This window comes from Rhinatrema bivittatum, chromosome 7, assembly GCF_901001135.1.
Source record: "Rhinatrema bivittatum chromosome 7, aRhiBiv1.1, whole genome shotgun sequence".
Classification (NCBI taxonomy): Eukaryota; Metazoa; Chordata; class Amphibia; order Gymnophiona; family Rhinatrematidae; genus Rhinatrema; species Rhinatrema bivittatum.
This window is the reverse complement of record NC_042621.1, coordinates 227,599,235-227,625,928: the sequence shown is the minus strand read 5'-3', so window position 1 is coordinate 227,625,928 and position 26,694 is coordinate 227,599,235. Positions and strand designations below refer to the sequence as shown.

Below are 26,694 nucleotides of genomic sequence, written 5' to 3'. Positions count from 1 at the left end.
AGATGGTGGACTCCATCCTCTTTAAATTGCAAGCAGAACAGGACAACAGACTTTGGAGGTTCTCCAGCTTGTCGACCCTCCCAAGCAAATTGTTGCAATTCCTATACATGATGTTCTGTTGCAACTACAACACCGTCTCTGGGAACATCCCTGTTTTGTCCCAGCAGTAAATAAGTGCATGGATAGTACTTACCTTGTACAAACCACATCTGGATATCAGAAACCACAACTTCCCCACCACCCAGTGGTTGTGGAATCAGCACAGAAAAGGTCTAAAAGAACAAGGGTCCACTCATCAAATTCCCCAGGTAAAGACCATAGGTTCCTGGATTCCCTGGGCCATATGGTCTTTCAAGGTGCAATGTTGAATTCCAGGATCTCAGCTTATCACCTCTCTATGACTCAGTACCAGAGAAATCTATGGAAACAAATTGAGGAGTTTGTTCCATCTCTCCCTACACAATACCAGGAGGCTGCACAGGCTATCATAAACAAAGGTTTAGAGGCCGGAAAGCATGAAGTCCGAGCTGCCTACGACGGCTTTGAGACGGCTTTAAGAGTGGCTGCGTCAGGCATCAGTGCCAGGAGGTGGGCCTGGCTCAAGGCCTTAGACCTTAGGCCAGAGGTGCAGGAGAAGCTAGTAGATCTCCCCTGCCTAGGAGACAACTTATTCGGATCCAAGTTACAGGATGCTGTGACTCAATTAAAAGAGCACACAGAAACATTAAGACAGCTATCTTCCCTCCCACAGGATCCCTCCATACATACTAGCCGTAGACCTCCAAGGAAAGACATCAAGACTGCCTTTCTACCGACAACGGAGATATTACCCTCCTGCATCTAGACCTAGACCCTCCAGAACCAAGCAAAGACCGCAACCACGGCAACAGAGAGCAGCTAGGCCCCAACCTGCTCTACAAACAGAACCTGCTGCTGGTTTTTGAAATTTTATCCAGAGAACTGAGCCTTTCCTCAAATCCTCAGCCAGCACTACCAGTGGGAGGCCAGATATCCAAATTTTACAACAATTGGATATCAATAACATCAGACCAATGGGTCCTATCAATAATATATCGAGGATATCAACTCAAATTCATCTCAATTCCCCAAGATTTTCCACCAAGCCAATCTCATCTCAGCGAAAATCATATGCTTCAATTACAAATAGAATTATCCACCCTTCTGAAAACCAGGGCAGTAGAGCTGGTACCCCGGTCTCAGAAGGGAAAAGGATTCTATTCCCGTTATTTCCTCATTCCAAAGAAAACCGGAGGCCTACGTCCCATCCTAGACCTCAGAAATCTCAACAAATTTCTGAAGAAAGAAAAGTTCAGGATGGTTTCTCTAGGCACCATGCTTCCACTTCTTCAAACAGGAGACTGGCTTTGTTCTCTGGATCTACAAGACGCTTACGCTCACATTCCAATATTCCCTCCTCATCGCAAGTATCTGCGCTTCATGGTGGGTCATCAACATTTCCAATACAGAGTACTGCAATTCGGTCTTGCCTCTGCTCCCAGAGTGTTCACCAAATGTCTGGTAGTAATAGCAGCACACTTGCATAAGCAGAGTCTCCATGGCTTTCCATATCTAGACGATTGGCTCATTAGAAGTCACTCTCAAGAGGGAGCTCTTACCTCTCTCAATCGAACAATTTCCCTACTTCACTCCATGGGTTTTCTCATCAATTATCAAAAATCCCACCTTACTCCGTCTCACCTACTTCAATTCATAGGTGCAGACTTGGACACTATCCTATCAAGAGCCTTTCTACCCGAGGATCGAGCAGAAACATTATCCCTGTTGGCAAACTTGATTCACTCAAACAGGCAACAGCCCATCAGTTTCTCACCTTACTAGGCCACATGGCCTCCACAGTTCATGTCACTCCTACGGCAAGACTAGCCATGCGGGTAACTCAATGGACTTTAAGATCTCAGTGGATCCAAGCCATTCAATCACTGCATTCTCCAATTCAAGTAACCCACCAGCTACGTTCTTCTCTACTTTGGTAGGTGAACAAGGACAATTTGCGCAAGGGCCTACCCTTCCAACAACCAGTCCCACAGATAACTAACTACAGATGCATCCACCTTGGGTTGGGGAGCTCACATAGACACTCTCCAAACTCAGGGGATTTGGACAAAACACGAAGCAACATTTCAAATCAATTTTCTGGAACTTCGAGCTTTACGTTATGCTCTGCATGTGTTCAAGGACTACCTTTCACACAAGACTGTTCTAATCCAAACGGACAGCACAGTAGCCATGTGGTATATCAACAAACAAGGAGGTGCGGGCTCATAGCTCCTTGGTCAAGAAGCTGCACAGATTTGGGGCTGGGCCCTGAACCACTCAGTGTTCCTCTGGGCCACTTATCTGACAGGCATTCACAATGTAGTGGCAGATCAATTCAGTCATCAATTCCAACCACACGAGTGGTCCCTGGATCCCTTAGTAGCGACCAGGATATTTCAGCGTTGGGGACAATCGACAATAGACCTCTTTGCATCACATCTGAATCACAAAGTGGACAAATTCTGTTCTCTTCACAAACAGAAAAGCCAGCCAGCCAAGGACGCCTTTGCTCGCCCTTGGAACTCAGGCCTTCTATACGGATATCCTCCAACACCGCTCATAACCAAAACTCTAGTGAGCTACAACAGGACACAGGATCCATGATACTCATAGCCCCGTATTGGCCTCGACAAGTATGGTTTCCCACACTTCTGGACCCTCTCAGTCAGGGATACAATTCGTCTGGGAGCAGCTCCCACTCTCATAACTCAGGATCAGGGTCTGTTGCGTCATCCCAACCTTCAATCCCTATCCCTGACAGCATGGATGTTGAAAGCTTGATCTTACAACCACTCAATCTTTTATCCAATGTATCTCAAGTGCTTATAGCTTCACGTAAACCTTCCACACGAAAGAATTATTCTTCCAAATGGAAGAGATTCACTTTGTGGTGCAGACAGAAGAATACTGATCCTTTCACTTGCCCTACTACTTCTCTACTAGACTACTTATACCATCTTTCAGACTCTGGTCTCCAGACTTCATCTGTAAGAGTACATTTAAGTGCAATCTCAGCTTACCCCATAACAAGATGGGAGATGCACCTATATCCTCACAACCTCTTGTCAGTAGGTTTATGAGAGGTTCAACTCAAATTAGACCACCAATTCGGCCTCCAGCCACAGAATGGGACCTGAATCTGGTTTTAACAAGACTCATGCGTTCTCCTTTCAAACCTATAAATTCCTGTGATCTTAAATTTCTCACATGGAAGACTATCTTCCTCATAGCCATTACATCGGCTAGAAGGGTTAGTGAGTTATAAGCACTTGTCACGTACTCACCCTATACAAAATTCCTACATGACAGTGCTTCTCCGTACACATCCAAAGTTCCTTCCCAAGGTAGTTACGGAATTCCACTTGAACCAATCCATAGTTTTACTCACATTCTTTCCAAGGCCTCATTCTCACCAAGGCGAACGGGCCTTGCATACTTTGGACTGTAAACGTGCACTATCTTTCTACTTAACCCGCACTGCAGTCCACAGGAAATCCAATCAGCTTTTTGTTTCCTATGATCTAAACAAACTGGGTAAGGCAGTGGGTAAACATACTCTATCCAATTGGCTAGCAGATTGCATACAGATTTGCTATGAAAAAGCAGGCCTTCCTCTCCAAGGGCGAGTAAAGGCACATTCAGTAAGAGCAATGCCAACCTCAGTAGCACACTATCGTTCAGTGCCAATCCTTGACATATGTAAAGCAGCAACATGGAGTTCTCTTCACACATTTGCAGCTCATTACTGTTTGGACAAAGAAGAATGACAAGATTCAGCCTATGGACAATCTGTGTTAAAGAACTTGTTTCCAGTTTAATCCCAACTCCTTCTACATCCACCTGCTATAATAAGAACATAAGAAAATGCCATACTGGGTCAGACCAAGGGTCCATCAAGCCCAGCATCCTGATTCCAACAGTGGCCAATCCAGGCCATAAGAACCTGGCAAGTACCCAAAAACTAAGTCTATTGCATGTTACCATTTCTAATGGCAGTGGCTATTCTCTAAGTGGACTTAATAGCAGGTAATGGACTTCTCCTCCATGAACTCATCCAATCCTTTTTTAAACGCCGCTATACTAACTGCACTAACCACATCCTCTGGCAACAAATTCCAGAGTTTAATTGTGCGTCGAGTAAAAAAGAACTTTCTCCAATTAGTTTTAAATGTGCCCCATGCTAACTTCATGGAGTGCTCCCTAGTCTTTCTACTATCCGAAAGAGTAAATAACCGATTCACATCTATCCGTTCTAGATCTCTCATAAGATTAAACATCTCCATCATATCCCCCCTCAGCCGTCTCTTCTCCAAGCTGAAAAGTCCTAACCTCTTTAGTCTTTCCTCATAGGGGAGCTGTTCCATTCCCCTTATCATTTTGGTAGCCCTTCTCTGTACCTTCTCCATCGCAATTATATCTTTTTTGAGATGCGGCGACCAGAATTGGACACAGCTTTCAAGGTGCGGTCTCACCATGGAGCGATAGAGGCATTATGGCATTTTCCGTTTTATTCACCATTCCCTTTCTAATAATTCCCAACATTCTGTTTGCTTTTTTGACTGCCGCAGCACACTGAACAGACTATTTCAATGTGTTATCTACTATAACGCCTAGATCTCTTTCTTGGGTTGTAACACCTAATATGGAACCCAACATTGTGTAATTATAGCATGGGTTATTTTTCCCTATATGCATCACCTTGCACTTATCCATATTAAATTTCATCTGCCATTTGGATGCCCAATTTTCCAGTCTCACAAGGTCTTCCTGCAATTTATCACAATCTGCTTGTGATTTAACTACTCTGAACAATTTTGTGTCATCTGCAAATTTGATTCTCACTCATCGTATTTCTTTCCAGATCATTTATAAATATATTGAAAAGTAAGGGTCCCAAAACAGATCCCTGAGGCACTCCACTGCCTACTCCCTTCCACTGAGAAAATTGTCCATTTAATCCTACTCTCTGTTTCCTGTCTTTTAGCCAGTTTGCAATCCACGAAAGGACATCACCACCTATCCCATGACTTTTTACTTTTCCTAGAAGCCTCTCATGAGGAACTTTGTCAAATGCCTTCTGAAAATCTAAGTTTACTACATCTACCGGTTCACCTTTATCAACATGTTTATTAACTCCTTCAAAAAAGTGAAGCAGATTTGTAAGGCAAGACTTGCCCTGGATAAAGCCATGGTGACTTTGTTCCATTAAACCATGCCTTTCTATATGTTCTGTGATTTTGATGTTTAGAACACTTTCCACTATTTTTCCTGGCACTGAAGTCAGGCTAACCGTTCTGTAGTTTCCCGGATCGCCCCTGGAGCCCTTTTTAAATATTGGGGTTACATTTGCTATCCTCCAGTCTTCAGGTACAATGGATGATTTTAATGATAGGTTACAAATTTTTACTAATAGGTCTGAAATTTCATTCTTTAGTTCCTTCAGAACTCTGGGGTGCATACCATCCAGTCCAGGTGATTTACTACTCTTCAGTTTGTCAATCAGGCCTACCACATCTTCTAGGTTCACCGTGGTTTGATTCAGTCCATCTGAATCATTACCCATGAAAACCTTCTCCATTACAGGTACCTCCCCAACATCCTCTTCAGTAAACACAGAAGCAGAGAAATCATTTAATCTTTCTGCGATGGCCTTATATTCTCTAAGTGCCCCTTTAACCCCTCGATCATCTAACAGTCAAACTGACTCCCTCACAGGCTTCCTGCTTCGGATATATTTAAAAAGTTTTTACTGTGAGTTTTTGCCTCTACAGCCAACTTCTTTTCAAATTCTCTCTTAGCCTGTCTTATCATTGTCTTACATTTGACTTGCCAACGTTTATGCTTTATCCTATTTTCTCCTGTTGGATCCTTCTTCCAATTTTTGAATGAAGATCTTTGGACTAAAATAGCTTCTTTCACCTCCCCTTTTAACCATGCCGGTAATCGTTTTGCCGCCTTTCCACCTTTTTTTAATGTGTGGAATACATCTAGACTGTGCTTCTAGAATGGTATTTTTTAACAATGACCATGCCTCTTGGACATTTTTTACTTTTGTAGCTGCTCCTTTCAGTTTTTTTCTAACAATTTTTCTCATTTATCAAAGTTTCCCTTATGAAAGTTTAGCACAAGAGCCTTGGATTTGCACACTGTTCCTCTTCCAGTCATTAAATCAAATTTGATCATATAAGTATACAACTCGTTGTATACTTATACTCCTACACCTTATTTAACAATATATTTTCTCTTGAACCATAGTTAACCTTTGTTACTTAGATGTTACTGTTCCTCTCGTTTCTCTCCTTCTACTTGTTGGGGTCTCCTCCCGATCCCCAGTTATTCTTAGCTTCCCATCTCCCCCCCCTGTTATTTGTAATTTCCACCTTTTTGTTATCATGTAAACCGACATGTGTATTTTAATGTCGGTATAGAAAAACTGTTAAATAAATAAATAAATATTATGATCACTATTGCCAAGCGGCCCCACCACCATTACCTCTCTCACGAAGTCCTGTGCTCCACTGAGAATTAGATCTAAAATTTCTCCCTCTCTCGTCTGTTCCTGAACGAATTGCTCCATAAAGTTCCATCCTGGAACGTTATCTCTAGCGTGTCCCGATGATACATTTAGCCAGTCAATATTGGGGTAATTGAAGTCTATCCACAAGCAGTGCAAGTAAATGTATTAGTCCCAAAGAGTTTTTTCAGCAAAATTTTCATTTATTCAGTTTTCATACTTATAAAGGCAGCTCCACTGGTTTCAAGAAAAGCAATTTTGCACAGAGGTCCCCCGACACGGACCCGTGTTTCGCCGTGGCTGCGTCGGGAGGGATATGAAGTTTCCAAAAACACTCTAAAAAGAAATTACACATAGGGACTAAATAAGACAATGAACCAACACAGTCGACCAAAAAGCAATACAGAACATTTGACACATATCATACCTTCAAATTGATACTTCTAACTTGACAGGGAAAGCGTCTAACCTATGTTCAAACAGACCTTTAAACATGGCTGGCTCTTAGGGAATTGGTCACAAGACTCCAAAGAACCAATCAAAACGTCAGCTGGCCCTGAGGTGCCAAAACACAGTCAAACAAATGCCATTCGAGTTCCTTATTTAATCCAGATGGAATTACAGTATGTAATGTATGAATCCATCTCTGTTCTCTTCGACCCAGGTGTTCTTGGTAATCACCGCCCCTTGACGGGCAAGTGACCACCTCCACCACGAAGAAGAACAGATCAGAGATGGAGTGCGATAAATGTTCCCAGTGTTCTACAGTTTAACTTCAGTTAGCCAGCCAGAGTGACTCACTGCTCTCTTGATTAACAAATGTTGGTCCCTATTCAAACCCAATCACACTACCTCAACACCTTTCCAAGGTGAGTAACTGAGCTGAACTATTCAACTTTTTTACTTAGGTATACACTACTCCTAGCTTATTTCTAGCTTCTGGCTACTTTTTGGGTTGGGTTTTTTTTGTGGATTTTTTTTTTTCAATGCAAACACTCAGTTCTTTAAAAGTCTGCAGAACACTCAGTTCTGCAGACTTTTAAAAATAAACACACTTACCTACTGCTTACTTAGCTACCTTATTGACTGACTATTTAAAAATACAAACAGTCTAACTTGTTTATTCACTGCCTTTCTGACTATTAAAGGCACAAACACATAAACACATTAAATAATATTCCCAGATAGTTAACTTTGCCCCAATACTTTTAAAAAAAGTGTCCCAAGCAAAAACTTACTGATTCCTTTCAGCCACCAGCAAGGTGATCCTCTCCTCTCAGTGTTCAATCTTCAGCTGATTCAGTTGCAACAACAATACATCACTGTTGCTTCACAACAAAATGACTCAGCCTTTAGCTCGCTATTCACCCATATGTGAGGACTAGCATCCTGCTTGTCCTGGGATAAAGCAAAATTGCTTACCTTGTAATAGGTGTTATCCCAGGACAGCAGGATGTCCTCACGAAACCTACCCGCCACCCGCGGAGTTGGGTCTCATACCTTTTATTTTATTTTTTGCTAAATCTTATTGCTACAATACGAGACTAGAGTGAGACCCCTGTGGCAGAGAATATCATGGCATGCTCAGTGGTCTCACAGTGCCAGTCAAAAGTTTCTAGAAACTTTGACAGAAGTTTTCCTGCAATAGGGCTCCATCAGTGACGTCGCCCATATGTGAGGACTACATCCTGCTGTCCTGGGATAACACCTATTTCAAGGTAAGCAATTTTGCTTTATCCCATGCCCTTTTGAATTCTGTTAGAATTCTTGTCTTCACTACCTTTTCCAGGAGGGCATCTCATGCTTTCATTAACCTATCCCCTTGGAATTCATATCATGACTTCTATTGGGCTGTAATTCCAGGATCCTTCATTTGTAACATCGAGATTTTCCCTCTTTTAGAAACTACACCCCTCAACTAGCCCAGCCATTGCAGATAGCATGGAACTCTGCTCCCTCTGGAACCCACTATGCACCCTTATTCCATCCAGTTGATTAGGAGCTGAGACTGTTACCCCCAGGGGCTGTGTATGCTGTCTCTGCAGCATCCCCAGCCAGTCCCATCAACTGAACTTGGGTCTTCAGCACAACAGCACTGAACTGGCCTTAAGGTTTCTAATTAGCATTTTGTAAATGATTCAAATAAAAATCTGCTTAGTATATGAAATTCCAATGTAAATATGTAAATGTAATTTAGTGACAATTTAATATTCACCCAGGTTGGGTGGATGATTTATTTGTTTTTGTGTAGGTTATTAGGATCACTGTGCTGCTGTATCTGTGACTCGAGTGTAAATAGCACTACTCAAGAAATAAAACCAGCTGATTCACTAGCCCAACTTTTGCTTTTTCATCTGAATTCCAAATCTGCCTTACAGAGGATTAGTGTTGCATTGGTAATTTGTGAGTGGGCTGCTTTGCAAAAGGTAAGGTTTTTAGCTATTTTATCTTTCAGTATTTGTATTTTATTGCATTATGTCTGTTGCTTGTGAAGTCAGCCATATTTATGGTTTGGCAAGATATTTTGATGTACAAGGATGTGTAGACTTCAGGTGTGGAGTTCTTATCCACACGAGTCCTGGTTTGTGGAGCGAAGGAAATGGGAGAACAGTGGGGTGTATTAGGCCTGTTAGAGCAGGACATTTTATGATTAATTTTTGAAAAGGGAGCCTCATTATGCTGCTCTGTCTTCTGTTTCTTAGTTGTGTAGAGAAGCTTGCTTGCTTAAAGCAAATGAAAACATAAGAGCTTTTAATGGCAAAAGGGATCTGTATAAAATTACCTTTAATCTTCTTCTTTTTCTTGGTTCTGCTATGTCAGACACTTTTAATGCTAATAAATCTCGGAATGCTACCAGATCTTTTTGAATGAACAATATCTATGTACTGTTTGTGATTTGACTGGTGTTTATGTGCCCATGTTATGCATAGAATATTTGTTCCCTGCCCAGATATACTGGGCAGGGATAAATCATTATGAATAAATAAAATTTAGCAAAAGCAAATGAAAAAAACCCCTCTACAGATATCTGTGTGTGTGTGTGGAGACAGAGTTTGAGAACAAATATAAGGGATTGATCATAAAAGTAGGTTCCTCTGCTGAAGTGTTTGTAAGAACACTGGTTTATATTAATAGAGGGTCTGATAACTGAGTTATTTTTATTCTTTTTGAAGCTGTAAAGAATGCCTGATTCATTTCTAAATTGCTACAGGTTTATTTCATTGTGTGGCATTTTTATTTTGGAAATAAGGGTTTGCAAGCAGTAGAGCAAATTATTCAAAGTGTGTTTTTATGTGGAGTGTATGATATTGGGTATGAATGGAAGTGAATGTGGAGAGAGTTCTATATTTTTTTATGGATATTTTTGATAAGTGTGGTTTCAAGATTCAAAGTAGGAATGTTTAAATAAAGCATATATTGTACAATAACATACAGTGGGGTTCAGTTATTACTTATTGGGAGTGTTTCTAGTTTTATTGTCCCACCAGTAGGATAATTATATAAGTGCCTAGATTTAGTAGACTATATATATTTACTGGAACTGAAAACAGTGAACCCTTTGCACTCTTTAGGTAGGAGGAAGCCTGTTTGGTACTTGATGTTAAGGTGGATCGATGACCTCTCAAGGTATGCAACCTCTAGGTCCCTCAATGTCAATACCAATGGGCTGTCCTTATGACATCCAACATGCTTCTCCTTAAGCTCAAGATGGGACAGCCTACCCCCTAAGGGGACATAGTTGCACAAAGGGAACACTCCCGTGATGTCATGGTTGGTTCCCAGGCAAAGGACTCATTTATCATGGGGGTCCATGACAGACATGATGCTTTTGTACTTATTGAAGCCACAAGCCTTCTCTTTTAGGAGCATCGGGTGAAAAATTCACACACAAAAGCAAAACACTGCTGAATCAAAAAATGCTACTAGTGCTGCCTCAATGCACCAGGGTCAGTACATTACACAGTTTTTGAAAAAATAAAGAAAACTTAAACAACCAAGAAAACCTACCTGGTATGATTAGAGAGACAAAGAAATACTATAAGGCCCTGCAAAATGATTTTTCCCATAGATAAGCAGCTGAATTAGCCATGCTGTCTGGGTACATCCTCCGTGCCACTAGATGGCAGAGCTCTCTAAGATCACCCAAAGTCTTTTGAAGAGGGAGCTCCCTCCTGCCCATCCCTATGCCTGTGCTTGAGGCTCCTCAGTCTGTTTTTTTCTGCACGACTAATTGCATGCGGAGCTCTTAGCTCTTGTGAGGAAAGTTATTGTGAGGAGAAAAACTTACATAAATCTTTTCAAAATTCACAGGATTTTCTCATCATGCCACATCCAGGGTTTAAATTCTGTGACTCTGGGGAAAAATGTCTGTAACTGACAGACATCTGAAGTGTTGCATTTGCCTCGGCCCACGCCATGATCAGGCAAATTGTTCAGATTGTGGACGGATGTCCCCAAGGGCACAGCGCCAGAGAGCTGCGCGGATTGCCCAACTTACAGAGGAGGCTGCGGGCTCGTATCCCCCCTCTGATGCTTCTGCCAGGGCGGTTCCAGGACTGAAATCAAAGCAGAAAACACATGCCCATAGGAGGGCCACCTCTGCTGACCCTCCAAGTTGAAAACAAAAGGTAAAAAATAAAAATCCTTCGGAGCAAGGTGCGGGAGACATGCCGAACCCGCATCCTGCTTCGGATGTCTCGATGCGCCATCGAACTCCGGAGCATAGCGGACGAGCCGACGCATCGACGCATCGGCATAACTTCCAATTCCCGATGCATCCCTATGAATGGGAACAGTGGCCAGCTCCAGGCACGTCAGAATAGCATCGTTCTACCGACGCACTGAAGCAACATGCATATTCCAACGCAACAGAGGAGTCGACACATTGGGGCAATTGCTGGAAAGCAATTTTAAAAACATATCATGGGACATAAACGACCTAGAAGTCCATCTCCATTGTTGCTAGTGGAATCAAAGGACTCCTTGTCTCCTGCAAGATTCTCAGAGAATTCTTCTCACTCATCTGACTTTCTCTCAGGTCTTTCTACAACAACTCATTCCCGTACTAGACCCTTAATCCAAGAACCCTTACTTCATGAAGGTTCTGCACGTTCTAAAGAAATGCACAAGGTCGTCCTTAAGACAACCTTGCCACCATCAGGTCAAGGTCCAGATGTCAGACCATCAACATCTATTTCAGCTGCTGATACACTGACGCAAATTACACCTATTTTGTCACAGTTTTTATCAGCAGTTCAGCAGCAAAATCAACCAGCCCCTGCTTCACCAGTCGAGGTGCCTCCATCACCTATAGCTGATCCAGCTCCAAAGAAATTGCCCAGCAGACCATCTCCAATACTAGTAGATTCTCCTACTCCACAATCATCACCAGGATCGTCAACTGGCTACCCGTCTGCCCCCAAGAATTGCCTCCAGAACCAGTTTCGCCACCAGAGGATCTTACATACTCTCAGTTTTTGGAGAAAGTAGGTCAAAGATTGGGAGTGGAGACAAAAAAAGATACCTGACCCTAGGCAGGAGATGTTTGGTGTCTTAAAAATATTCGACACACACCTACTGAACCTACAGCACTCCCTTCACATCCAGTGCTGGAATCTCTTTTGGAAAAGACTTGGGATTCCCCATATTCCACAACTCCTACTTCAATAAAAACGGACTTAAAGTATAGGATGAGGGATTCTCCTTTTTACGCTAATGTACAGTTGCCACACGCGTCTGTCATAGTTGAATCAGCTATGCAGAAGGCACGCAAATCTCGCTTACACTCAAACAACCCTCCTGGCAAAGACTACAAAAGTCTCGATTTTGGACATAAAGCATACCAATCCAGAATCCTTAATGCTAAGATACAGAATCGTCAATTTTATGTAGTTCAGTATCTTTGAGTGTCTTCCATCTTTAAAGCCTATGTTACAACAAAATTGTACAGATGGCACATTACCATCAGAATTTCATGACATGGAGGAAGGACTGAGACACCTTGTATGCTCAGTTTATGAAGGATTTGAAAGCTCCGCTAAAACAGCTAATGCTGTAGCGGCCAGAAGGTTGGCATGGTTACGTGACAGTGCTATACGTGAAGATATTCATGATAAGTTAACCAATCTTCCTTGTTGTCCCGAAAACTTGTTTGGTGATAAACTTGCGGAAACTGTAGCAAAATTATAGGAACAAAAAGAAGTAGTACTTTCCTTAACTTAGCATGATTCCTCTTCTTCTAAGCGTCAATTCAGTTCATATAAAAGACTCTACCAGAGACGCCAATATAGGCCATATACTACCTATAGGCCTCAACCATATCAACAAAATCGCCAACAACCATATCAACAGTCAGTTCCTCGTCAGCGCCCACGCGCACAATGGTAACCAAAAACAGCTACAGAACCTCAAACCACTAAAAATCAACAAAGTTTTTCGAGGTAATTCCGCCACCACTACCTACCCAAACAGTAGGAGGTCGACTTTCTCTTTTTCTTCCTCAATGGAGCACTATCACAACAGATTCTTGGGTCCTGAATATAATTCAACACGGATATTCCCTCGACTTCATATTACCACCTTGTCTTCCGCACTTAATTATGGCAAGATCTCAGAGTGGTCATCGGGAGACTCTGCTTCAAGAAGTCAATAATCTAATTCATCAGCACTGTATCCAGGAAGTGCAACCATCCCATCATCCAAAGGGATTTTATTCAAAATAATTCCTCATTCCTAAGAAATCCAGAGGTATCTGTCCAATTCTAGACCTCCGTCTTCTCAACAAATATTCAAAAGGAGAAATTCAAAATGACCTCACTCAAATCAATTCTTCCCTTCCTGCAACATATGGACTGGATGTGCTCCATAGATTTAAAGGATGCTATGCTCATATTCCAATGCATCCAACTTACTGGAATTACCTATGCTTTCAAATGGGAAAGAAACATTTTCAGTACAAAGTCCTTCCCTTCGGTCTCTCATCGGCCCCCAGGGTATTCACGACATGCCTAGCAGTAGTGGTGGCACACCTCCGGCGTCGGGGGAATTCAAATATTTCCTTCCCTCGACGATTGGCTACTTGTAGCCTCAACTCCTTCTCTCCTATGAAACAGTTTAATTCAAACTATCAGTTGCTTGAACAATCTGGGACTTCTGATAAATTATGAAGTGTCTCATCTTCAACCTACCTTAGTCTTCATAGGAGCATCCATAAACACCATCCAAGACAAAGCTTTTCTGCCACAAACCCGAGCGATAGCACTTACTTCTCTGGCCCACAGTCTCATAAATCTTACGGTTACCTCTGCCCGCCAAATCTTGACTGCCCGCCAAATCTTGACTATCCTGGGTCATAAGGTGTCATGTACATATGTCGTCCAGAACACGAGACTACACATCCGTCGCCTTCAATGGGGTTTTTGAAGCACCAGTGGTCTCAGTTCAGGAGTCCCTTGCCCACTCAAATAAAATTGACGGCCAGTATGAAAAAAGATCTTCATTGGTGCATTCGTCCACCAACATTAACAAGAAGGCTTACCACTGAGACCTATGCGGCATCAGTTAATTCTCACCACAAATGCCTTGCTGACGGGATGGGGAGCCCATCTTGCCAATCTACAAACTCCAGGATTGTGGTCACTCCAGGAATGAACTTATCACATCAATCTCCTGGAATTGCGAGACATCAAATACGCTCTTCGAGCCTTCGAACACAAACTACTATGCCGCGTCGTCATGATCCATACAGACAACCAAGTAGCGATGTTTTACATAAACAAACAATGAGGGTCCGGTTCATGGAACCTCTGCAAAGAAGACATAGACATTCTGGACTGGTCCCACAGCAGAAAAATTTCCCTACAAGCCACATATATTTCGGGAATCAACAATTCCAAAGCGGACAAATTAAGCAGAATTTTTCACCCACACAAATGGGAATTGGATCAATCGGTAGCCGACCGGATATTTTCAACATGGAATCTTCCCCTCATAGATCTCTTGGCAACAGAAAGGTTCCCCTTTTCTGCTCAATTTACCCCAGTGCTCACAGATTGATACAAGAGCGTTTCTACTAGATTGGTCTCAGAATCTACTTTATGCATTCCCTCCAATTCCACTGATCTCTCGCACAATACAGAGATGTATCGAAGACAAAGCAAACTTAATTCTGATTGCACCAGCATGGCCACGTCAACCATGGTACTCTTACCTGCCCCATCTTTCAATCTGCGAACCAATTCCTCTGGGGAACACCCCCACTCTTCTCACCCAAGAACAGGGCTCACTTCTTCATCCATTCCACGCATCCCTGAATCTCACTGCATGGAGATTGAACGGCTCACTTTCAAGAACTTAAACATCTCTCCACATCTCGAAGAAATTTTGGTAGCATCAAAGAAACTTATCTACTCGATTAAACTATCAACGTAAATGGAAACGTTATGCCGCATGGTGTTCTACTATGAATATAGATCCATTCACATGTCCACCTGAGAAACTACTCACTTATCTCCATGTCCTTTATACACAAGGCTTAGCCACTGCTTCATTACGTGTTCATCTAAGCGCGATATCAGCTTATCACAATCTTCTTAATGGAGAATCTATAGCATGTCATGCTTTCGTTTCCTGCTTTATGAAAGGCGTTCTACATTTACGACCTCCAATCAAAAAACCTCCAATACCATGGGATGTTAACCTAGTGTTAGAACAACTTATGCTACCACCCTTTGAACAAATGGACACTTGCCATCTTAGGTATCTTTCCTGGAAGGTACTATTCTTAGTCGCTCTCACTTCCGCAAGAAGAATCAGCGAACTTCAAGCTCTGGTTCACTACTCACCTTACCTGGAATTCTACCTTGACAAAGTTACACTACATACACACCCTAATTTTCTGCCTAAAGTAATTTCTACCTTTCATTTGAACCAAACCATAACACTGCCGATCTTTCATCCTAAACCACATACAGATGACAAAGAGAAACGTCTTCATTCACTGGACTGTAAACGTGCTCTTGCATATTACAAACAACGCACTCATTCTCCTACCAGACCCTCACAGCTCTTCCTCTCATTTAACTTAAATGCGCCAGGTCTTCCAGTTTCAAAAAGAACGTTATCCTCCTGGCTTACAAACTGTATATGTTTCTGTTACCTGAAGAGTTCGGAATCGTTATCCACCACACCCAAAGCACCCCAAATTCGTACCATGGCTGCTTCTGTGGCCCATTTTCATGATGTTCCTTTATCAGATATCCGCAAAGCAGCCACATGGTCTTCACTTCGCACCTTCGCATCCCACTATTGTTTGGACAAGCAGATGAAGGATGACGCACAAATAGGGCGGACCATTCTCCAAAAAAACACTAATTAGTTTCCATATCTTCAGAACTGTCCGCCTCTTATTGCGTATTGAGCGTTAACTGTCATACCAATCAAGACTTAATTACTACGCTCAATACTTCAGCTGGGGACTCCCAGACAGCATGTCTAATTCAGCTGCTTATCTATGGGGAAAAAAGCAAGTTTCCTTACCGTAAATGGTGTTTTCCGTAGATAGCAGTTGAATTAGCCATGCTGACCCACCCGCCTCCCCGGACAGTTCCGTCATTGCATATCGTCTTGTTTTAACATGGACTGAGGAGCCTTGAGCACAGGCAAAGGGATGGGCAGGAAGGAGCTCCCTCTTCAAAAGACTTTGGGTGATCTTAGAGAGTTCCGCAACCTAGTGGCACGAAGGACGTACCCAGACAGCATGGCTAATTCATCTGTTACCTACGGAAAACACAGTTTACGGTAAGCAAACTTGCTTTTCCTGTACACTTAGGATTCAGAAGTTTCTTTTTAGCAGCAGATTAAGGGGATCCTATTCATGTTCTTCCTCTAATGTAATGAGAGGCATGCTACATTGGTGAAACAGATCAGACATTAAAGTTAAGAGTCAATTCACACAGATACAAGATCAAACACCACAAGGAAGTCAGGCTGATGCCTCCATTGGAAAGCACTCTCCAGAACAAGACTACTGCATCAATAAACCTTTGATCTTATGACCTTGAGACGGCTGAGTGGGGATATGATAGAGGTCTTTAAAATCATGAGAGGTCTAGAATGGGTAAATGTGAATTAGTTGTTTACTCTTTTGGATAATAGGAGTAAGGGGCATTCCATGAAGTTAGCAAGTAGCACATTTAAAACTAATCAAAGAAAATTCTTTCACTCAACATACATTTAAGCTCTGGAATTTGTTGTTAGAGGATGTCAATAGTGCAGTTAGTGTAGCTGGGTTTAAAATAAGGTTTGGATAAGTTCTTGGAGGAGAAGTCCATTAATTGCTCTTAATCAAGTTGACTTGGGGAATAGCCACTGCTGTTACCGGCATCAGTAGCATGGGATCTGCTTAGTGTTTGGATACTTGCCGGGTACTTGTAGCCTGGATTGGCCACTGTTAGAAACAGGATGCTGGGCTTGATAGACCCTTGATCTAAATTGGTATGGCAATTTCTTATGTTCTTATGTTCTTATGATTATCAAAAGAAAATTTAACTCTATCCATTTTAACTTCAATCGTCTTGCATTCCTGACTACTTTGAAACTGATTAAAAAAGAAAAGGACTCAAAGACCTATGTATCCTATATTTTGTCTTTTGTATATTTTATGTAATATGTTTTGTGCATGCTATAATTCTAATCCACACTGAACAGATTTGTTATGGAAGCTGTGGAATATAAAAAATGTGTAAATGAATAAATGAATCCACTGATATACCTCTAGTATCCCAGGAAGACATGGCCTTTCCTCCTGCCTCTCAGGTTGTTTTGGCGGCAGCAGTTTTTGAGGAGGCGCTGGATAAGATTCAGGAGTTGTGCTGCAGTGCAACAATGGCATTGGTATCCATGCAGATAGAGTTCCAGCTGATACTGGAATCCAAGATGCCGCCCAGCATTTTGATTCTGATGGTTCTTGGAGAGGAATCGACATTGGAAACCACCACACTGATTACTTACAGCTCTTCAGGTGGGGAACTCTGCCAAAGAACAGGAGGTCATCAAAGTCTAGGTCTCTATAGTCAAGTAAATACCACTTTGTGTCCTTGTTCTTGGCCTTCCAGTCGGACAGAGTATTTTTGTGGTTACAGCTGTGGATCCAGGAGTTTCTCTAAGGAGTCAACAGGCCCCCCTATCTTCCACAGAAAAGGAGACAGTCTACTCCTGAGCATCTCTTGTTTGCTCATTTTATTCAAAGGATGGCTGATGTCATTCCATTTATATTGAATAGGATGAATCCAGGATATGCTCTAGTTTATTGAGCTCTACCTCCCCTCCATCAGGACATAGTGAAAGTCCTCATCCATGAAAGCCTTCAGGATGCACAGATGAGTATATGGGAGAACTCCCCTCTCCATGGCTCAAGTAAATAAAACAGAAGCAATTTATTGTGCCCAGAGAAGTCTCCCAGATTCAAAACGCAGCAGCATTCGCACCGGTTGGTAGCCGCCTTGGGAGTGGCTTTGACTAAGATCTAGAATACATTTCTCGGTACCCCAGGAGAATAATTCTTATACTGTGGACTTTTGGGAGAAGTGTTTCAGGGAGCTGTGCTTAGTATCTACACAGCTGTTCATGAGCCAGTACATGTGGTATATTCTGAAAAAAAAAGTGAAGGATCTGCTGTACTTTCTCAAAAGCAGCGATATGACCTTGAATCACTGGTGCACAAGGGTATGAAATATGGAAAACACATGTTGTATTCGACGTTCAATGCTTTGACTGCATCAAAACTCTCTATAGTGGGTATTGGTACCCAGACCACAGCAAGGCGAGTCTGATGTCGGGAAAGACTCAGACGTGCCTTGCAATAGAGAAACTCTTAAGGAATAAGGACAAGGAAGCAGTGACTCAGATAAGTCTATTGTGTGATTCTTCAGACACTCTCCATTGCTGCTCCAGACCTATCATTTGCCGAGAAATACATTTCTATAATGTTTTTCTCTCCCCACCCACCCCCAGTCCTATCAACAGAGAGTCCTCATGCTTGCCCTCGTTAGCAGAGGATCCCAAAGCCACAACCAGCACCTCAGTCAAAAGCTGCAAAGAGGTTCTGACTGGATCATAGAGAGTACAGTTGATATTTCAGTATCCATTCCAGAGGACTTTCCTGTCGAATGGAGGCTAAAGTTGCATATAAATAGCCCAGAATAACTTTGTGCATGTGAGTTGTTGGCATAATAAAGGAAAGATAGAGACTAAATCTATTAGATGTGCCTCCAAATCGCCCACTGAAACCAGCTTGGTCAGTTTCTCAGCATCAGGAACTGCTACAAATATATCTCTTCTCCCTCTTACAGGCCAGTACAATCAAGCCTGTTTTACCAGAGCAAAGAGGACAGAGATTTTACTTCAAGTACTTCCTGATCCTGAAGAAGTCAGAGGGGCCTCAGTCTCATCCTAGACCTGAGGACGTTAAACAAGTTCCTAACAAGGGAAAAGTTCAAACTGGTTTCCCTTGGTACTTTATTTCCCTTCTCAAAAAATGAGATTGGCTATGGTCCCTAGATCTAAAGGATGCTTGCATCTACATGGAGATTACTAGGACAAGAAAATATCTCAGATTTGTAGTAGCAGAACAGCATGACAAGTATTGTGTAGTGCCTTTTGGCCTAGTATCTGTACCATGTGTATTCACAAAATGTCTGGCAGTGGTGATGCCTTTAAATAGCTTGGGGGTGCATGCGTTTCTGTACCTGGATGATTGACTGGACAAGAGCGTGTTTCAAGGCAGTGCTGCAGTATCAATGAACAAAACTATCTGGGTGGTGGAGTTGCTAGGGTTGAACCTGTCATCACAAATGGAATGTATAGGGACTCTGTTAGACATGACTTAGGTAAGAGCTTTTTCTAAGTAGGAGAGGATTATCAAGTTGATATCCACAGTGGAGAGACAGTGCTGTGGAGGAGCTGGCTGTCATGGTACATGTGGGCACCAATGACATAGGAAAATGTGGAAGGGAGGTTCTGGAAGCCAAATTTAGGCTCTTAGAAAGCTTAAATCCAGAACCTCCAGGGTAGCATTCTCTGAAATGCTCCCTGTTCCACGCGCAGGTCACCAGAGGCAGGCAGAGCTCCAGAGTCTCAATGCGTGGATGAGACGATGGTGCAAGGAAGAGGGATTCAGTTTTGTTAGGAACTGGGGAATCTTTTGGGGAAGGGGGGAGTCTCTTCCGAAGGGATGGGCTCCACCTTAACCAGGGTGGAACCAGACTGCTGGCGCTAACCTTTAAAAAGGAGATAGAGCAGCTTTTAAACTAGAACAAAGGGGAAAGCCGACAGTCGCTCAGCAGCGCATGGTTCGGAGAGAGGTATCTTTAAAGGATACTAATGATGCATTAGAATTAGGGCATCCCGACAGTGAGGTTCCAATAATTAGAAAAATAGTCCAAGTGCCTGTAACTAAAAACTCACCTGAGCTAAAAATTTCTAACTTATCCCTATCAATTAAAAAGCAGAATGAAAATACAAACAAAAAACAAACTTTGAAATGTTTGTATGCTAATGCCAGAAGTCTAAGAAGTAAGATGGGAGAATTAGAATGTATAGCAGTGAATGATGACATAGACTTAATTGGCATCTGAGACATGGTGGAAAGAGTATAACCAATGGGACAGTGCTATAACGGGGTACAAATTATATCGCAATGACAGAGAGGAGCGCCCGGGAGGATGTGTGGCGCTTTATGTCCGGGATGGCATAGAGTCCAACAGGATAAACATCCTGCATGAGACTAAATACAAAATTGAATCTTTATGGGTAGAAATCCCTTGTGTGTAGGGGAAGACTATAGTGATAGGGGTATACTACCATCCACCTGGTCAAGATGGAGAGACGGACAGTGACATGCTAAGAGAAATTAGGGAAGCTAACCAAATTGGTAGTGCAATAATAATGGGAGACTTCAATTATCCCAATATTGACTGGGTAAATGTATCATCGGGACACGTAAGAGAGATAATGTTCCTGGATGGAATAAATGATAGCTTTATGGAGCAATTGGTTCAGGAACAGACGAGAGATGGAGCAATTTTAGATCTAATTCTCAGTGGAGCACAGGACTTGGTAAGAGAGGTAATGGTGGTGGGGCTGCTTGGCATTAGTGATCATAATATGATCAAATGTGATTTAATGACTGGAAGAGGAACAGTGTGCAAATCCAAGGCTCTCATGCCAAACTTTCAAAAGGGAAACTTTGATAAAATGAGAAAAATTGTTAGGAAAAAACTGAAAGGAGCAGCTACAAAAGTAAAAAAAAAAAATGTCCAAGAGGCGTGGTCATTGTTAAAAAAAAACAAACAAAAAAAACCATTCTAGAAGCACAGTCTAGATGTATTCCACACATATTAAGAAAAGTGGAAAGAAGACAAATCGATTACCAGCATGGTTAAAAGGGGAGGTGAAAGAAGCTATTTTAGCCAAAAGATCTTCATTCAAAAATTGGAAGAAGGATCCAACAGAAGAAAATAGGATAAAGCATAAACGTTGGCAAGTTAAATGTAAGACATTGATAAGACAGGCTAAGAGAGAATTTGAAAAGAAGTTGGCTGTAGAGGCAAAAACTCACAGTAAAAACTTTTTTAAATATATCCGAAGCAGAAAGCCTGTGAGGGAGTCAGTTGGCACTTAGAGAAGATAAGGCCATCGCAGAAAGATTAAATGATTTCTTTGCTTCGGTGTTTACTGAAGAGGATGTTGGGAAGGTACCCGTAATGGAGAAGGTTTTCATGGGTAATGATTCAGATGGACTGAATCAAATCACGGTGAACCTAGAAGCTGTGGTAGGCCTGATTGGCAAACTGAAGAGTAGTAAATCACCTGGACCGGATGGTATACACCCCAGAGTTCTGAAGGAACTAAAAAATGAAATTTCAGACCTATTAGTAAAAATTTGTAACTTATCATTAAAATCATCCATTGTACCTGAAGACTGGAGGATAGCAAATGTAACCCCAATATTTAAAAAGGGCTCCAGGGGCGATCCGGGAAACTACAGACCGGTTAGCCTGACTTCAGTGCCAGGAAAAATAGTGGAAAGTGTTCTAAACATCAAAATCACAGAACATATAGAAAGGCATAGTTTAATGGAATAAAGTCAGCATGGCTTTACCCAGGGCAAGTCTTGCCTCACAAATCTGCTTCACTTTTTTGAAGGATCTTAACCTTCATTTTGATCGCTCACCTCTTACACCAGCATGTGATGCCACACTCTCTACGCTAAGCGCACTTGGTTTTAAACAAATAGTCTCGGAACCCACACACAAGGCAGGACACATTCTGGATGTTATATTCATGAACTCACTAATATGCTCTGACCACCCCCAATGCACTCCTATACCTTGGTCAGACCACTATCGAGTTGATGCATGCTGCACTTTCAACTACAACCCCCACACGCCACTTCCTAAGAAAAGAACCATAAATTTCAGAAGAAAATGTAAAACTGAAGATATTATTGAGGCCCTTGCAGAGGATATCCACAAACTAGACCTCTCTGATGCTAACTCCGCCTGTTCTTCTTGGCATCAACTTACCAGTAACATTGCAAATCGACTCTGCCCTATTCTAACAAAAGAGATCTGCTCTGAGAAGAAACACAAAAAACCCTGGTACACCACAGACCTGAGATCAATGAAACTCGATCTTCGTAAACTAGAAAAGAAATGGCGCAGAAACCAAGATCCAACACTACTTCTAAAGTACAAATCCCTACTCCACCAATACTGTAAAACCACCGATGAATCCAAGAAAAACTATTATACAGCAAGAATACACCAATACCAGTTCAACCCGCGTGCCCTCTTCCAATATGTATCTAGCATAATCACTCCTACCATACATACCTACCAAATCAATGAAAATGAAAACAAATGTGAGAAACTAGCTACCTACTTCTATGACAAAGTGGCTAATATCATGGCTCGCTTCTCTAATCCAGCTCCGCCAACAACCCTACTAACCTCCAACACCATGTGCACCTCTACTATGCTGTCAAATTTCGAAACTATAACTGTATCAGAAATTGAGGGGATCCTTAAAAAAATCAAACCTGCCATGCACCCGATCGATATCATGCCAACCAAAACACTCCTCTCTATTCCCACAAGGATTGCCACCCCCATCGCTAACATTATCAACAAATCAATTGCGACTGGAGTTTTTCCAATGCAACTCAAACATGCTATAATAAAGCCTACACTCAAAAAAACTGATTTGGATCCGTCGGAACCGGCTAACTATCGTCCAGTATCCAACCTCCCATTCTTGTCTAAAATCTTAGAGAAAGTCATCAATAAACAACTCACTGACTTTCTTGACGATAATCTATTACTCTTCCCTTCACAATATGGGTTCCGTAAGAACCATAGTACAGAAACTCTTCTGGTATCACTCTCAGACTCAATACTCAAAACCATTGATTCTGGTCATTCTTACTTACTGGCTCTCCTTGATATTTCTTCTGCATTTGACACGGTCAACCACAATACCCTCCTTTCCCGACTCGCACAAATTGGTATTACTGGCACTGCCCTATGCTGGCTCCAATCGTTTCTGAAGGACAGGACATACAGTGTAAAAGTTGACTGCTATGTTTCGAAACCTAGAAATCTAGCACAAGGTGTTCCACAAGGTTCCTCGCTTTCATTTACCCTCTTCAATATATACCTAGCTCCACTCTGTCGTCTTCTGGTCAAACTAGGCCTTCCTCATTTCATATACGCAGATGATGTACAGATCCTCATCCCTATCAACGATTCATTATCTAATGCCCTTAAAACTTGGGATTCGGCCCTGATGGAAATAAAGAAACTTCTTACTGAAAACTTCCTAGCAATAAACACTTCCAAAACAGAGCTCCTCATCATTTCACCACACAATAATACCTCCTTCAACCCATCACTCATCTCACCCTCGGACTCACTCCATTTACAACAAGTCCGCAGCCTTGGCGTTATCGTCGATAATCATTTCTCCTTGAAGAAATTCATCACGGATACAATCAAAAATGGATTCTTCAAATTACATACACTAAAAAGAATTAAACCTCTGCTACATCCTTATGACTTCAGGACAGTGCTTCAAGCCACAATATTACCAAAACTGGACTACTGTAATGCTATACTTCTAGGTCTCCCTAAAAACACACTACAACCACTACAGATGTTACAAAACACCGCTGCTCGCCTACTCACTAATACACACCGCCATGATCACATTACTCCAGCTCTCATGTTCCTTCATTGGCTTCCTGTAGCATCTAGAATTCTTTTCAAAGTTCTCACAGTCATCCATAAGTCGATCTACAACCAAGATATGCAATGGTTCCACGACCACTTTACTTTCCACACTTCAAAGAGACCAATTAGAAAAATGCACCAAGCCAAACTTTCGTTATTTCCAATTAAACACATCAAACATGCGGCCACTAGAGAACGCTCATTCACGATAGCCGGCATTAACATTTGGAACAAAATGCCCACTGATCTACGCCTAGAACCCTGCCACAGGAAATTTAAGCAGAACCTCAAAACCTGGCTGTTTGAGCAAGCTTACACTCACTGACCATGTCTACTCCTGATTTTCCGATTTATCTATCCTGTATAACCCTTCCCTACGATCCTCCACTGCTGACCCGTATAGATGTTCCTCGCTGCTATAAATTGACTTTACTGTCTCTGATCACATGGTTAACACTCGACTTACTATTTAACATTGAACTGTTCTTTGCATTCGTTCATTGGTTTATTGTACTTGTTTTAAATTCTTGTTAATAATTGAACCATTTTGTACACTGTATTTCCTGTTGAATGTAAAGCTTATTGCTGTGTTATTGTTTATTGTAAACCGAGGTGATGTTTTTAACGTGCCGCGGTATATAAAAAAAAATCACTAAATAAATAAACATGTGGATAAAGGTGAACTGGTAGATGTAGTATACTTGGATTTTCAGAAGGCGTTTGACAAAGTTCCTCATGAGAGGCTTCTAGGAAAAGTAAAAAGTCATGGGATAGGTGGCGATGTCCTTTCGTGGATTGCAAACTGGCTAAAAGACAGGAAACAGATTAGGATTAAATGGACAATTTTCTCAGTGGGAGGGAGTGGACAGTGGAGTGCCTCAGGGATCTGTATTGGGACCCTTACTTTTCAATATATTTATAAATGATCTGGAAAGAAATACAATGAGTGAGATAATCAAATTTGCAGATGACACAAAATTGTTTAGAGTAGTTAAATCACAAGCAGGTTGTGATAAATTGCAGGAAGATCTTGTGAGACTGGAAAATTGGGCATCCAAATGGCAGATGAAATTTAATGTGGATAAGTGCAAGGTGATGCATATAGGGAAAAATAACCCATGCTATAATTACACAATGTTGGGTTCCATATTAGGTGCTACAACCCAACAAAGAGATCTAGGCGTCATAGTGGATAACACATTGAAATCGTCTGTTCAGTGTGCTGCAGCAGTCAAAAAAGCAAACAGAATGTTGGGAATTATTAGAAAGGGAATGGTGAATAAAACGGAAAATGTCATAATGCCTCTGTATCGCTCCATGGTGAGACCGTACCTTGAATACTGTGAACAATTCTGGTCGCCGCATCTCAAAAAAGATATAATTGCGATGGAGAAGATACAGAGAAGGGCTACCAAAATGATAAGGGGAATGAAACAGCTCCCCTATGAGGAAAGACTAAAGAGGTTAGGACTTTTCAGCCTGGAGAAGAGACGACTGAGGGGGGATATGATAGAGATGTTTAAAATCATGAGAGGTCTAGAACGGGTAGATGTGAATCGGTTATTTACTCTTTCAGACAGTAGAAAGACTAGGGGGCACTCCATGAAGTTAGCATGGGGGCACATTTAAAACTAATCGGAGAAAGTTCTTTTTTACTCAATGCACAATTAAACTCTGGAATTTGTTGCCAGAGGATGTGGTTAGTGCAGTTAGTATAGCTGTGTTTAAAAAAGGATTGGATAAGTTCTTGGAGGAGAAGTCCATTACCTGCTATTAAGTTCACTTAGAGAATAGCCACTGCCATTAGCAATGGTAACATGCAATAGACTTAGTTTTTGGGTACTTGCCAGGTTCTTATGGCCTGGATTGGCCACTGTTGGAAACAGAATGCTGGGCTTGATGGACCCTTGGTCTGACCCACTATGGCATTTTCTTATGCTCTTAATGAATCAACAGACATCACCGAGACGTGTTGAGTTTGTTGGGCCTCATGTTATCAACCGTTCAGTTTACTCTTTTGGCATGTCTTTATATGAAAAGCCCAGTAGACCCTTGGGTCACAGTAGACTCAGGCTACACAAGATCTCTGTGATAGCATTTGCTTCACACCACCTCTGAAGGACTCCCTGTCCTGGTAGCTGATGTATTACAATCTGGTCAAGAGTCCCTTTCGAAATTCCCTCTGTATACATTTTTCTAACCATTAAGGTGGCCAACCTGGGTTGGAGAACCTATGTAGAGGGGCTTTGTTCTTAGGGCCTTTGGTCAGCTCAGAAAACCTTCACTGAATAAACTTTTAGACCTAAGAGCTGTTTGGTACTCTGAGGCTTTCTGAGATTGGTTGGCCAACAAAGAAATACTTATCCAGACAGACGTTAAAGTGGCAATGTTATACATCAGTAAGCGGGAGGAACAAGATTGTACCGCCTGTGTCAGGAAACTGTCCAGTTGTAGGACTGAGCCATTTCTCTTGACTCGGTTCTCAGGTCCATATGCCTGGCAGGTGAAGAGAAGGTTCTGCAGGACAGATTTGAGTCAGATTCTCAAACCACATGAGCAGTCCCTGGACAAGGAGGTTGTGGGGTTTTCATTAGTGGGGACACCCATGGTGGATCTGTTTGCATTCCCTTTAAACAGAGAGCTTCCACTCTTCTGCTTCAGGAGAGGGACTTAAGCAGAATAGCCTCATAGGCCTTTGTCCTGAATTAGGATCAAGATCTTCTGTTTTGCATATCTTCCAATTGCTCTGGTGAGAAAGATCTTGCTGAAACTCAGAGACAGAGACTAATTTTCATAGTCCTTTTTTGGCAGAGA

General features: G+C 42.0%; 1 protein-coding gene across 1 annotated transcript in view; it reads left to right on the top strand.

Moving 5' to 3' along the window:
- BTAF1 (B-TFIID TATA-box binding protein associated factor 1) overlaps positions 1-26,694 on the top strand; it is a 565,336-nt gene that overhangs the window by 230,388 nt on the left and 308,254 nt on the right. Inside the window, exon 18 of the mRNA XM_029609940.1 lies at positions 8,844-9,018. Within this exon, the coding sequence (XP_029465800.1) occupies positions 8,844-9,018 (175 nt within the window). The remainder of the gene's footprint in view (positions 1-8,843; positions 9,019-26,694) is intronic.